Below are 13,799 nucleotides of genomic sequence, written 5' to 3'. Positions count from 1 at the left end.
AATGAAGAGAGTGTGTGAGTCAGGCATCCAGTGCCCAGTGTCTCTTCATGTCAATGGCGCTCTTGTTTCCTCTCCATTTTCCTCTCAAACACAGAGAAGCCCACATTTAGACCATTCCTTTCTGGTCATCTAATTGAGAATGCTTACCTTGCTTTTCAGAGTTTCAAAGTAATATTGCATGTTTTATTCTTGATAGCATATACACTTAGCAGTCACTTTATTAGAAACACCTATACATCTCCTCATGTATAATAATAATGATGATAATAATAATAACAACAACAATAATTATTTACATTTATATAGCACTTTTCTAGGCACTCAAAGCGCTTTACATAGAATGGTGGGAAATCTCATTAAGCACCACCAGTGTATAGCATCCTCCTGGATGATGCGACGGCAGCCATACTGTGCCAGAATGCCCACCAAACACCAGCAATTGGTGGAGAGGAGAAGAGAGTCATTTAGCAAATTCAGGGATGGAGATTATTAGGGGCCATGATAGATAAAGGCCAATGGGGAATATTAATTACCACAGAGAATCAGGACCTCGGTTTCTCATCTGAAATACGGTGCTGTTTTTACCGTGTAATATCCCTGTCACTATACTGGAGCATTAGGACCCACGCAGACCACAGGGTGAGCACCCCCTGCTGGCCTCCCTAATACTACTTCCAGCAGCAACCTTAGTTCCCATTCAAAGGGACCTCGACGTTGCGTTTAGCATAACAGCATGGGAGTGCCCTTGCGCGTGACCGGTATTTGAAGCTTGTGTAAAATCATGCCTCTATTTATAGGCCTGCCATGATCAGGTGACATGGAAATTAAACGCATTGCGGGATATAAATATGGCACCTGTGAACCGCGCTGTCAGCCTTATTATCTTCAGCGAGACTGCATGTTGGTTGTTTGTGTAAAGAAACAAAAGACGCTTCATTTCCTCTCTATCTAACTTTTCTATCCCTTTAAAAAAAAAGAGAAGAAAAAAAGGAATGAGCAGGAGAGAAAAATATGAGTTAGAGAAGTGTGTTACGGCTTGCTCCCGTTTCATCACAGGGAGTAGTGCACACTTTCTGTGCGAAGTGTCTAGGCTGGAGCATGTGATTGTAACACCTACAGTAGACAGCTCCGCTCGCAACTTGCTTTCTTCTCGTAAGCCGAAGCGAGTTTGGTTTCAGAGCCTCGCGTATCTGGGCTGTCCGCTGCCGAGGCAGCTAGCCGTAGAGGAGCTGGAGATGAGAGCTGCTCTATCTCTTGCTCTGTCTTACGAGTCCGGCTCTCTGCTGGATTTTGGAGTCTGCGTCGCGGCGACTCCTTACGCTATGGAAAGCCAAAAAGGAAATAAAAAGAGAAAAAAACACGCACACAAAAATAATAGTAATAATTCCTCCCTGACTCAGAGGAGCCAGAATGGTGTACTAAAAACTGAGAGCAGCGTATAAAGAGCTGCTTGAAGTGATTACTAAGGCTAGATGAGCTTTTTCTCCCCAGTGAAAGTAAATCCCTCACACTGCAGAAAACTCCCCTTTCTTCCAGGAGTGTATGACAAAATATCAGGCTTCTGGGGGAAAACCATGCATAAGCTGTATTTATAACCCCATGATGTTGGATTACTCGGCCATTGTGGGGGATGACTGGCTATTTAGCTATGCTGAAGGTGGAGGAGGTTCTTGCGAGCTACCTCTCTCCATCGACGGCAGGTGATTTAGGGAGGCCGGCTTTGCCAACCAAGCCACCGTGGCATTGGTGGGCAAGGCCTATGCAGTAGTAGTCTTGCTTGTGGGTCACTGCAGACAATGACCGTGTTGCAGGCCTACCAAGCACACCTGCTGAGTGAGCTCGACATATGGTGGCATTCAGCCAGTTCCTTCCCTGTTGTGTCGAGTTAACCCGGGCATCCACGATTGGAGCCTGGGCCAGCACTAGTGCGAGGGAGACACAGAAGGTGAGTATGGCAGCCCGCCAACCCCCACAGACAGCCAGGGGAACCGGGCGGTCACAGTCGCAGCCTGCTACTAGGCCTGATCTGAGAATGGTCATAAAGGCCAAGCAGACAAAGAAGAGCGGTCCTGAGGGGCTGTGGAGGGATGAATCAGGGGACATGAGGATGTTAGGGCAGTTAGCCCCCAGTGATACTGTAGGGCCTCCTCTAGCCAAGGCAGTCCCAAGTTTTCAGTGTTCTCTGGTCAGCGAGCTGTCACAGGGCATCGAAAATCTGATGCTATCCCTCCAATAGAATGTGGAATAGTTAACGTCACTAAAAGACCATCTGGCAGCATGGAAACTACCGCCAAATGTGTCTCCAGGGGTTTTGTCTACTGGAGAAAAGGGTCACCAGGTCCAGTTTAGAGCTCGACCTCCCCTGGCTGAGAGGTGTACTCACCACAGTAGTCAGCACAAACCAGAGCCTGACATTAGCACAGGAAGTAAGATCCCTCTTGGACAAAGGGGCCATAGAACATGTACCCGTTCTCTGAGGACGGGAGGTTTTTACAGCCATTATTTCCTGGTCCCCAAACAATAGGAGTAACAATATGAAACAATAAAAATAGGACAATAGGAAACAATATGCGGCCAATTTTAGATCTGCGTCATCTGAACTGTACTCTCTGGACATACTCCTAAGGTTGTATATTCCTAAGGTGCCTACATCTGCTGCCCACCCTGTGATGTTGCAGGCTTTCTGCCCTCCTCTGTTTCTCACACCAGAACAAGAGAGAATGCATCTGCTGTGTCCACTAAGGGCTCTCTGTACTTACGTCCACCGCTCTGGCCAGTGGCGTAAGTCGGAGCAGCTGCTGGTCTGCTTTGGCAGCGACAGTAGAGGTGATGCTGTGTCAAAGCAGCGCATTTCTAATTGGATAGTGGAAGCAATCTCTATTGCTTATGAGGCGCGCAGTCTCGCTACACCTCTGGGCATTAGGGCTCATTCCACTAGGGTGGTCACCTCCTCGAAGGCTTTGTCCAAAGGGGTATCCTTACAGGATGTGTGTGCTGCTGCAGGGTGGTCTGTGCCACACACATTCATTCATTATTATAGCCTGGATATTCATTCCACCCCGGGCTCAAGTGTCTTGCAGTGACCCTCAGGTTTGGATCTTTTTGAACAGGCCATACCCTCGGTATGTCAGAGTGGGTATTCTCGTTCCCATAGTGTTATGGTAAACGCAATGTCGAGTTCCCTTTTGAAAGGGAACATCTGGGTTACGCATGTAACCCTGTTCCCTGAGAAGGAAACACGATGTTGCGTAGCTTTGTCATACCATCGTAAAACGTAACGTCTCATTCCCTTCTCAGGGAACAGGGCATAACCCAGCATACATGCATAACCCAGACGTTTTCCCCAGGAAGTCTCACATCCAGGTACTGGCCAGGCTCAACCTTGCTTAGCTTCAGTGTATGCAGTATGTATCCAATTAGCCAGTCATGTGGCAGCAACACAATGCACAAAATCATGCAGATACAGGTCAAGAGCTTCAGGTAATGTTCACATCAAGCATCAGAATGGGAAAAACGTGTGATTTCTGTGACTTTGCTCATCTCATGGTTGTTAGTATCAGATGGGCTGGTATTTCAGAAACTGTTGATTTCTTGGGATTTTCACACAAAACATTCTCAGAGTTTACAGAGAATGGTGAGAAAAACAAAAAAAACATTGAATGAGTGACAGTTTTTTGGGTGGAAACACCTTGTTGATAAGTGAGGTCAGAGGAGAGTGGCCAGATTGGTTTGAGCTGCCTGGAAGTCTATAGTAACTCAAATAATTACTCTTTAGAACTTTGGTGAGCAGAAAAGCATCTCAGCAGGCACAAAACATCAAACCTTCAGGTGGATGAGCTACAATAGCAGAATACCACATTGAGTTCCACACATGTCAGCCAAGAACAGGAATCTGAGGCTATCATGAGCACAGACTCACCCAAACTGGACATTACCTGAAGCTCTTCACCTGTATCTGTATGCTTTTTCTTGCACTGAGCAGTTGCCACATGATTTTCTTATTTGATAACTGTATGAATGTGCAAGTGTACAGGTGTTCCTAATAAACTGGATGGTGAGTGTACATGATGCTGTCATATTACAGCAAACTAGCGACTCCATTTCCCAGAAGGCACGGCAAACTACAAACATGGTCAACGACGACTACAAATCCCAAAGTACACACAGACATGTCACCTGTGCCTGAGGACTAATCACATACACCTGTTCCCAATCACATTCACAATCACAACACACTATAAAAGAGACTGCTCATTCATAATGTCTTTCTGAGGTAATATGTGCAGTTGGTATTGTCTTTGTCATTTACCAAGCTGTGCCACTGTGGTGTTGTTTCTGGTTATGATTCTGCTTTACCCTTGACCTTGATTTTTGCCTTACCTTCTCTAGCCTGTTTACCTGATCGCCTGACCGCTGTCTGTCATTGTTGTTGTTTTTGCCTTACCCTCTGGAGTATATGCTCTCCAATAAAGCTCTTAACTGCGATTGCATCTGTCCTCAACCCTCATTACATGACAAATGCACTGTTACAGATCTGATGTTCTTACATCCATACAGGTTTTTATTGTTGGTGTCACTATGGGAGGTTGCAATAGTTCTATTTATAAATAGCGATTTCTGTTTCAATACTAAGATCAATGTTTATATATATATATATATATATATATATATATATATATATATATATATATATATATATATATATATATATATATATATAAATATAAAATAATAGTTGCAACATGACTTCTCAACATAATTTGGGGTGTGTTTCCAGCAGCGGAAATCTGAAGTACAGTTATCACTGACTGTTATTTTACATTTTTTGTTATTGGTTATGCTGCATAGGGATTCTTAAATAGTTCAGTAATATGTATGTCGTTTTCCACCCAGCCAAAAATGGTCTGTATGCTTGCTAAACTGCAGTACTGAATATTAACTAAATTACTATGCTGTGTGATTCGTAGCAGCAGCATGCAAGCTGTGACTTCTGTATTGTGAAAAATGTCCCCAAAGCATCACATTTAAAAACTGCCTAGTGTTGTTCCAAAAGCACAAAGGTGTTTGATTAAGGCAGTGCAAAATGGTCTCTCCTACCAAGATAGGCAATGTACCTTGCCTTACCAAACACCCATGCCTTGCAAATTGTCCCAGCGTGGTATGCCCCTCCATACCGAGGGCAGTGTTGGCTCAGTGGATAAGGCTCTGGGCCACTGATCAGAAGTTTAGGTGTTTAAGACCCAGAAATTAGAAATGCCATTGTAGGGCCATAGAGGAATATACTTAAACCTTTTTGCTCCAGGGGAGCTATCATGGCTGACCCTGCGCTCTGACCCCAACTTCCTAATGAGATGAGATATGTGAAGAAAGAATTTCTCTGTAAAGTATAAATGTGACAAACAAAGGGATCTTTATTTAATTGCATAACTTAATTGCAGCTAGATATGTATGCCTACTGGATTTACAGCTTAGAAGGAAGGAATATGAGACTTTCTTCATCTCTGTCCCTTCTCTTTTCCTCCTTCTGCTTATTAGAGATGTGTCAGTTTTCAGTTCCAGAAGGGATGGCAGTGGGCACATCGGTGGGTCGGGTGATGGCCATGGATGCAGACATGGGCGAGAACACGGACATGAGCTACTTGATTAAAGACGAGGAAGGAGGAGAGCTCTTTAGAGTCTCCACTGACACAGACACACAAGAAGCCATCATCATCATCAAGAAGGTACACTCTGTTCTACTCCAATATGCAAAGTAAAGAACAAAATGTGTAGAGACCTGGGAAAACCCTACACATGATGAACTTTTGACATTTCCTATTTTAGATTTAGGCTCCTAAATTAGATATAGTCTACAAAATTTGAAAGCATATAAAATATTTCTGTATTGTTTTGGGAATATGTAGATACTGTATGTATAGGTGGAGGTGCCAGAATATATAGTGTTATTTTTGTTATTTATTATTCTTCCAATGCATATCCACTTCAAATTTACATACATAATGTATTTTGACATTGTACTTATGAATATGAACAAAAAGTACATATTCATAAGCATAAAGATATGTTTAAAAATTTAAACTGATAGGGAAGACAGTATGTGGACCCAACAAATTACCAACATTTACAGAAACTGTTGATCTACTGGGAATTTCACACACAGCAGTGTCTAGTGTTTACAGAGAATGGTGCAAAAAAAAACTAAAAACATTCTGTGTGTGGAGGGTCTGCAGGTTGAAACACTTTGTTGATGAGAGAAATAGGAGGAGAATGACCAGTCTGGTTTGAGTTGACAGGAAGTCTATATTAACTCAAATAAGCACACTTTACATGCTGGTGAGCAGAAAAGCATCTCAGAATGCACAACACATCAAATCTTGATGTGGATGAGCTACAACTGCAGAAGACCACATCAGGTCACTATGTCATTCTAAGTACAATATGTGCAGTAAGGTTTAAATATTGGTTTCTTGCCTTCTTTTTTTACTGTACCTTGTAGCCTCTGGACTATGAGAAGAAACGCACCCATAATGTGGTGGTGGAGGCGGTGAATAAGCATGTGGATCCACGCTTCGTGGACCTGGGCTCTTTCCGGGACCAGACCATTGTCAGAGTCAGCGTGTCAGATGTGGATGAACCTCCAGTCTTCTTTCCACCCACCGGAGCTATTATGGAAGTACAAGAGGATGCCAAGCAAGGGGCTCTTGTGGGCTTTGTTACAGCCAGGGACCCAGATGTGGATAATGTCCCTCTTAGGTAAAAATAAAGACATTATAAAGCATGATGAACATCTATTAAAGCTATATTAAAGCAATTTAATAATTTTTTATTAAAATCAACCCTTATAACTGTAGTGTTTTTAATATTCCTTAAATTTATTAGAGCGGTCAAAACTTCCTATTTGTGAACAAAACACATATTTTCAGAAATTGCTATTTCGTGTGTGTGTGTGTTTGTGTGTGTGTATTCATGACCTGTCCCTGGTCATTTAGATAAGGATATATTTCCGCTGTTTACAAGACACCTTATGTGAGATATACTTACCGAGCTGCTTACTGAGATAATACCCTACATCACTTAGTGTTTCCCAGTACTAATCCATGAGTCCATTTACATTCCATTTCCCTGCTCTAGATTTATTCACCTAACAGTTCATCTCCTCCTTTCAGTTACATTCAAAAAACTCTCTCTCAAAAAAAAAAACCTATCCCAATGCAATCATATAGTGCAGGAATATCAGCCATCTCTGCCATTGCTTCCATAAGATATGCTCATGATTCTGATTTTCCAACTCCCTTACAGACAATAATGATGACAAATCTGTTTACTATTTGAAATTTACCTTTGCTAGATCACTCTTAATAATGAAAGTGCCATCGATTTTTGTGTGATACAGTGCCCTCCACTAATATTGGCACCCTTGGTAAATATGAGCAAAGAAGGCTGTGGAAAAAGTGAGTATTTTTGGTTAAAAATTCAGAAAAATATTCTGCTCTCAAAAATACTCTGCTCTTGCAGATATCAAACAATTGCAAATACAACACAGGTTTATAAAAAAATCTTTGTTAAATATAAGTGTGCAACAATTGTTGGCACCCCCATGAATTTGTATGAGAAAAATATATTTGAAGTAAATTCACATTAATATTTTACATTTTTTTAGTATACCTGGAGGATTAGGAAAAGGAAATTGCTTAATCATAACTTCCTGTTTCACAGGGGTATAAATATGAGGTAACACATAGGCCAGATTCCCTTAGTCATTCATAACAGTGTGTAAGACCAAGGAATATAGCTGTGATGTGCGGCACGACACAACAAAGGTTGTTGAGCTTCACAAAATGGGAAGTGGCTATAACAATTTAGCAAAAGCATTGAAAATGCCCATTTCCACCATCAGTGCAGTAATTAAGACATTCCAGGCAACTGGAAATGTTATGAATCAACCTGGAATTGGATGTGTTTATATTGTCTCAACGCACTACAAAGTGGATTGTTTGAGTGTCCAAAAAAAACACAGCTGGAGAATTGCAGAAGTTAGTTGTGTCTTGGGGTCAGAAAGTCTCCAAAACTACAATCTGAAATCACCTACATCACCACAAGGGTTTCAAGAAAAAAAGCCTCTACTCTCATCCAAAAACATACTCGAGCGTCTTCAGTTTGCCAGACACTATTGGAACTTCAAATGGGATCAGGTTCTATGGTCAGATGAAACCAAAATAGAGCTTTTTGGCAATAAACACCAGAGGTGGTTTTGGCACACACAGAGAGGTAGCCATATGGGAAAGTACCTCATGCCCACAGTTAAATATGGTGGTGGCTCTTTAATGATTTGGGGATGTTTTTCTGCCAGAGGACCTAGAGATTTTGTTAGGATATATGGCATCATGGACTCTGATTGCCTCTGCCAGAAAGCTTAAAATGGGCCATGATTGGATCTTCCAGCAGGACAATGATCCAAAACATACATCAAAATCAACACAAAAATGGTTTACTGTCCACAAAATCAAGGTCCTGCCATGGCCATCCCAGTCCCTGACTTGAAAACCATAGAAAACCTGTGGGGTGAACAAAGAGGAGAATCCACCAGCATGGACCTCAAAATTGGAAGGATCTGGAGAGATTTTGTATGGAGGAATGGTCTCAGATCCCTTGCCATGTATTCTCCAACCTCATCAGTCATTATAGGAGAAGACTTTGAGCTGTTATCTTGGCAAAGGGAGGTAGCACAAAGTATTGACTGAAAGGGTGCCAATAATTCTTGCACCTCCATATTTAACAAAGATATATTTTTTGGTTAAACCTGTTTTGTTTGCACTTGTTTGATATCCATGTGAGCAGAGCATTTTTGTGAATTTTTGAACAAAAGATCAAAAGGTGGGGGGTATGGGGGTGATGGAAATGAGGGAGTTTCAGGGGGAAAATTATATGTTCTGTATTTAAAAAAAATTCTTTATTCAAAATGATAAACTGGTGAATTTGACCCAAGGGCCTCAAAAGACTTAATAATATTGATGTACAGGAGTCAGGATTTACTGTGAGCTCAGATATGGACTTTGAACAATAAATCCTATAATTTATTATTTATTTTTTTTCCTGTAAACACACTGATAGACCCACCTTTTTCTGACTTTGCTGGCAGTGGTATGCTGAGCTCATTGGTACAGCTCTACGGGAATAAAAGATGAATACTAGCCATAAAACCTATTACTCACACATATACAATGTAAATTAGAACCATAGATATAGAGCTGAAAGAACTCCAGGTGTAAAGAACAGAGCAGTACCATGCAGATTAGCTTGCATGCACCCATGAACAGCATCACTCCTGTGGCCATCGTGACCACTTATAATTTCTACTGGGCTCAACTAAATGAAAAATACTGTGCCTCATGGCTATCTTATGCACCTTTACCACCCTCAGTACCAGTGGACATCATCTACAACCCAACCTCTGCAAAGTGTACACCCACCCCTGTCCTTTTTCCCCTGTGTTTGTGCCACAGGTTTTGTGTTGTGGGAACCTCCTTACTCAGAGAAATAAGTCTGTGGGGTGTAAGCAAAGGTACATGAAAAGAGGTTAAAATTTTATACTGAGATGGGAGCTGTAATTCATATGTGACATCTTTAATTGTAGTCTATATTGATTGGACCAAAGTAATAAGGCTTACATTTATTACTTTCCTCCAGAAATCATAGATTTCTCATAAAGGGCCATATATGGTTGCCACGTTTCCCCAACAATGATAACCTGCTTGTTCTTTATAATTTCTCACCATATTCTCCATCCTCTTGTGTGTGTTCTCCCAAACTCCTCTTTATCTAGTCAGCTACTGGGGAGGTTGGTAGGTGATAAATCTCAGGAGAATATGAGAGGTTGGTAATCTAGGAGGCACTAGAAAAGGACTAAACCTGTAGTATAATGAATGATGGAATGCCGTGCTTTATCAGGGATAAAGTCGACAGATTTGACTATAGGCAGATTTTTGTGGACCTTAGCTTTCCAAAGATAGAATAGGAGGAAACAAAACAATGTATATCAAAGGCCACACTGTTCTACCTAATATCTATGGGCCATTGCGTGGTTAGTTTTGATCTCTCCTGGATGTCCTGAAAAAAGAGAGGAGTGGAACCAGGTGTAAGGCCCATGGCATAAGGTCTTCTCCTGTCCTACAGGAGTAGTGCAGCTAGTAGCATGAGCTGGAGATGTTGAAATGCTGGGTAGGTGGGGAATGAAGAGACGTTGGAACTGAGTACATTCACAATGATTATTACAGTACACACAATCCATACACAGAAGAGATCTTGTAAAACAATTTTAAGAAGTGTAAAGTTGAAGCTGAAACCAGTTGAAAACAGTGTACCAGGTTGTTCCCCCTAGGGAGAGAACAGACAGCAACAAAGGACAGAACATAAGACATGCTTTAACATGCTACTCTGTATTTTACCATCTAACCTAACTGCCAAGACAACACTAGCTACTACTCTTAAGCCTCAACAAAAATGCAAAAATGTTACCTGCCCTCTTACCTAGTGCAGACATCCCACCCTGCAAAAACTCATTCAACTCATTTCAAGGTGGTAGCTCCACCACCCCTGCAACCCATCTCACCCATATATACTCAGCAAAAAAAAATGAAACGTCCTCTCACATTCAACTGCTTTTATTTCCAGCAAATTTCTTAACATGTGTAAATATTTGTATTAACATTAAAAGGTTCAATGACTGAGACATAAACTGAACAAGTTTCACAGATGAACAGAAATGGAATAATGAGTCCCTGAACAAAGGGGGAGGGGGGTGAATATCAAAAGTAACAGTCAGTATCAGGTGTGGCTACCAGCTGCTTTAAATGCATTAAAGTGCATCTCATCCTCATGGACTGCACCAGATTTGTCAGTTCTTGCTGTGAGATGTTACTCCACACTTCCACCAAGGCATTTGCAAGTTCTTATGGTTACATATATATATATATATATATATATATATATATATATATATATATATATATATATATAAAACCAGAAAAAAACAGAAAAACCAGAAAAAACACACAACAGCGATTAGCAGACAGGCACGTGCCAACAAAATCACCTAAAACACGCCAGAGATTTGCGCACATGCTCAGAGATACTTCTCTCTCCTCTGCAAGTGGAATATAGCCCTTTTATACTCTCCCCTCGCTTGCTGGATCGTGGAATTCTTCCATGCCGCGCACCATTCACCGGCCGTGTGTGTAACGGCGGCCCCGCCCCGCCGCCATGTGCTCTCTGGCCGTCCAAAACATTGGTGGCACTGAAGCGGAGCTGTCTCTTCAGCAGCACCGCGGCAGTTGCGAGAGGAGCGATCTTTCTTTGTTTCTTGTGCGGCGGCCGCCGGCCTGTTGCCACAATATATATACAGGGGCGCACTGTGGCTTAGTGGTTAGCACGTTTGCCTCACACCTCCAGGTGGTCGGGGGTTCAATTCCCACCGTGGCCCTGTGTCTGCGGAGTTTGCATGTTCTCCCCGTGCTGCGGGGGTTTCCTCTTCCCATTTCTGAAACATCAAACTGCGATTGACTGGCCCAGTGATAATAATGACTGACACCTGGTTCACCAATCAGGCAAAGAGAGAGAAAGAGAGCAAGCAAAACAAGGCATCAAGCAGACAAACACAGATATGTACAGTAATACTCATGGACATAATGGCTTCTACACACCACACGACTTTCAGACGTCAGGTTGTGGTCCCGTTCATATTACACAACTGACATCGTAGGGTTTTCAAATTACACAAGCAATCGGCGACAGGGGTGAACACATTACAAAACATTTCACTATTGACAAATCCCCGACAACTCTGGCTGGACAAATTATGTTTCGCAACAGAGTACACGTGAGAAGTGATACAAGAATTACACAAGATTTTTTTATAAAAGTAACTTATAAATTATGTGATGTTATGTATGTAATTTTATAAAGAAAATTAATCAGACTTTTTGATGACTGTCCCAAACATGTGCACTTCAGTTCACATTTTGTCTTGACTGCAGATGGATGCATTTTGATGGATTACATCTAGATTATATGTAATGTGTTAGAATACGCTGCATATATTCTATTTAAAATTTCTGTAGTGTTGTGTGTTTTCATGGAGATGGATAATTACAGTGTTTATCTGAACACCGAGCGAACATATACACTAAACTGAAAAAAGCCTTTTTGACTATCCTACCTAGTTTGAAAAAGAACAAAATACCTAATTGATGTATGGTCAGCTTTAGATCATAAGGAGATGATATGACATTTTTGATATCTAAATATTAAACAGGTAAATTCAGGGCTCGGTGTGGTTGTGGCATGTACACGCAGGTTGCTCTGGACAAACAATTCCACAGCCAGAGCACCCAGAAATCAGGACCAGCTATCTTAGTTTTATTGAAAAGTAAGCTGCTGCTGCTAAGGTTAAATGGCAAAAGAGACACAGATATAAATCTTGTCCAGTGTTGTGTGTAATTCTCTTCACACTGTCTATACACTTCATATAGGCAGTCCTGCGGCATCGTTTTTACACTGTTGTATAAAGTAAATTAAGTCTCTTATAGGCATTTATGTTCTGTTGCAGGTACATCAGGACTCCTCCCACTGAAACTTCCCACGCCGTGCCCCATTTCTTCTTTCATTGGCTGTAGGCCAACGCTGCAGTTATATTCAATCAAAACACATTTCAAATTACACAATTCGGAATCATAGACAGTTCTAGATGTTAAACATGCTAGAATATCTCACTGACACGAGTGCCACATCTGCGCTTCTCTCAGATAGTGTATTTGATCATTCATACATTGCGTTCGTCGCTCATGGAAGAAAGCTCTGATTTGCCTATGATTTCAGGCTTTTGTCAGCGATCTCCACAAAACTGTTGGCGAGTGAAAATCGGGTAGTGTAAACACAGCATAACATGCCCACCCCAATAGAGCAAACATGTTTGCAAATACCTAGGTGTTCCTCAACCAGTAGGCATGCAAGGGTCTGTTAGCCACCACATTTTAGAACCCTTCTTGTGGTGAATTTATAATTTTGAACGATAAGGTTGTTAGTTTAACCTAGTGTTAGTTTATCTCAAGCCTCTGGTTCTTATTATACGTGCAAGATAAAAAAAAAAAAAAAACACTAGAGGGTTATGATCAGTGCATACCACAACTGATTTATCATCGCCGGAGATTTCAATCATGCAAATCTCAGTCAGCGCCCCTTACATTTCATCAACATCTTCATCTTGTTTACACAAACATCCCCAGCATGTACAGGGCAGCGACACTCATGTGGCGCATGTGGCTGGGCATTTAGGCCATCAGCAACTACAGGACAACATCACCCACCTGTGACAGTGATGCCTCCCTTCCAGATGCGCTGAACAACTTCTATGCTTGGTTTGAGGCGCAGAATGATGTGGCAGCAAGGAAGACCACCCCTCCTCCTAACGACCAGGTGCTGTGTCTATCCACGGCTGATGTGAGAGAAAACTCTATGCAGAGTCAACCCATGGAAGGCTGCTGGACCAGACAACATTCCTGGCAGTGTTCAGAGGATGTGCAGACCAGCTGGAAAATGTTTTCACTGACATCTTCAACATCTCCTTGAGCAGCGCCATCGTTCCAACATGCTTCAAGGCTACCACCATTGTCCCCATGCCGAAGAAGTCTTCAGTGTCCTGCCTCAATGACTACCATCCCGTTGCACTCACATCCATCATCATGAAGTGCTTCGAGAGGCTCGTGATAAGGCACATCAAGACTCTGCTGCCCTCCTCCATGGAC

General features: G+C 41.9%; 1 protein-coding gene across 3 annotated transcripts in view; it reads left to right on the top strand.

The window, feature by feature from the left end:
* Positions 1 to 13,799, top strand: part of LOC108271544 (cadherin-22) — a 273,022-nt gene that overhangs the window by 178,375 nt on the left and 80,848 nt on the right. For all 3 annotated transcript variants that reach the window (XM_017479185.3, XM_017479184.3, XM_053683580.1), the window contains 2 exons: positions 5,536 to 5,723; positions 6,497 to 6,753. In XM_017479185.3, coding sequence (XP_017334674.1) covers positions 5,536 to 5,723; positions 6,497 to 6,753 — 445 coding nt within the window. The remainder of the gene's footprint in view (positions 1 to 5,535; positions 5,724 to 6,496; positions 6,754 to 13,799) is intronic.

The sequence above is a fragment of the Ictalurus punctatus genome, chromosome 11 (assembly GCF_001660625.3).
Source record: "Ictalurus punctatus breed USDA103 chromosome 11, Coco_2.0, whole genome shotgun sequence".
Lineage (NCBI taxonomy): Eukaryota > Metazoa > Chordata > Actinopteri > Siluriformes > Ictaluridae > Ictalurus > Ictalurus punctatus.
The sequence above is the reverse complement of the archived record's forward strand: the minus strand, read 5'-3'. Positions and strand labels throughout refer to the sequence as shown.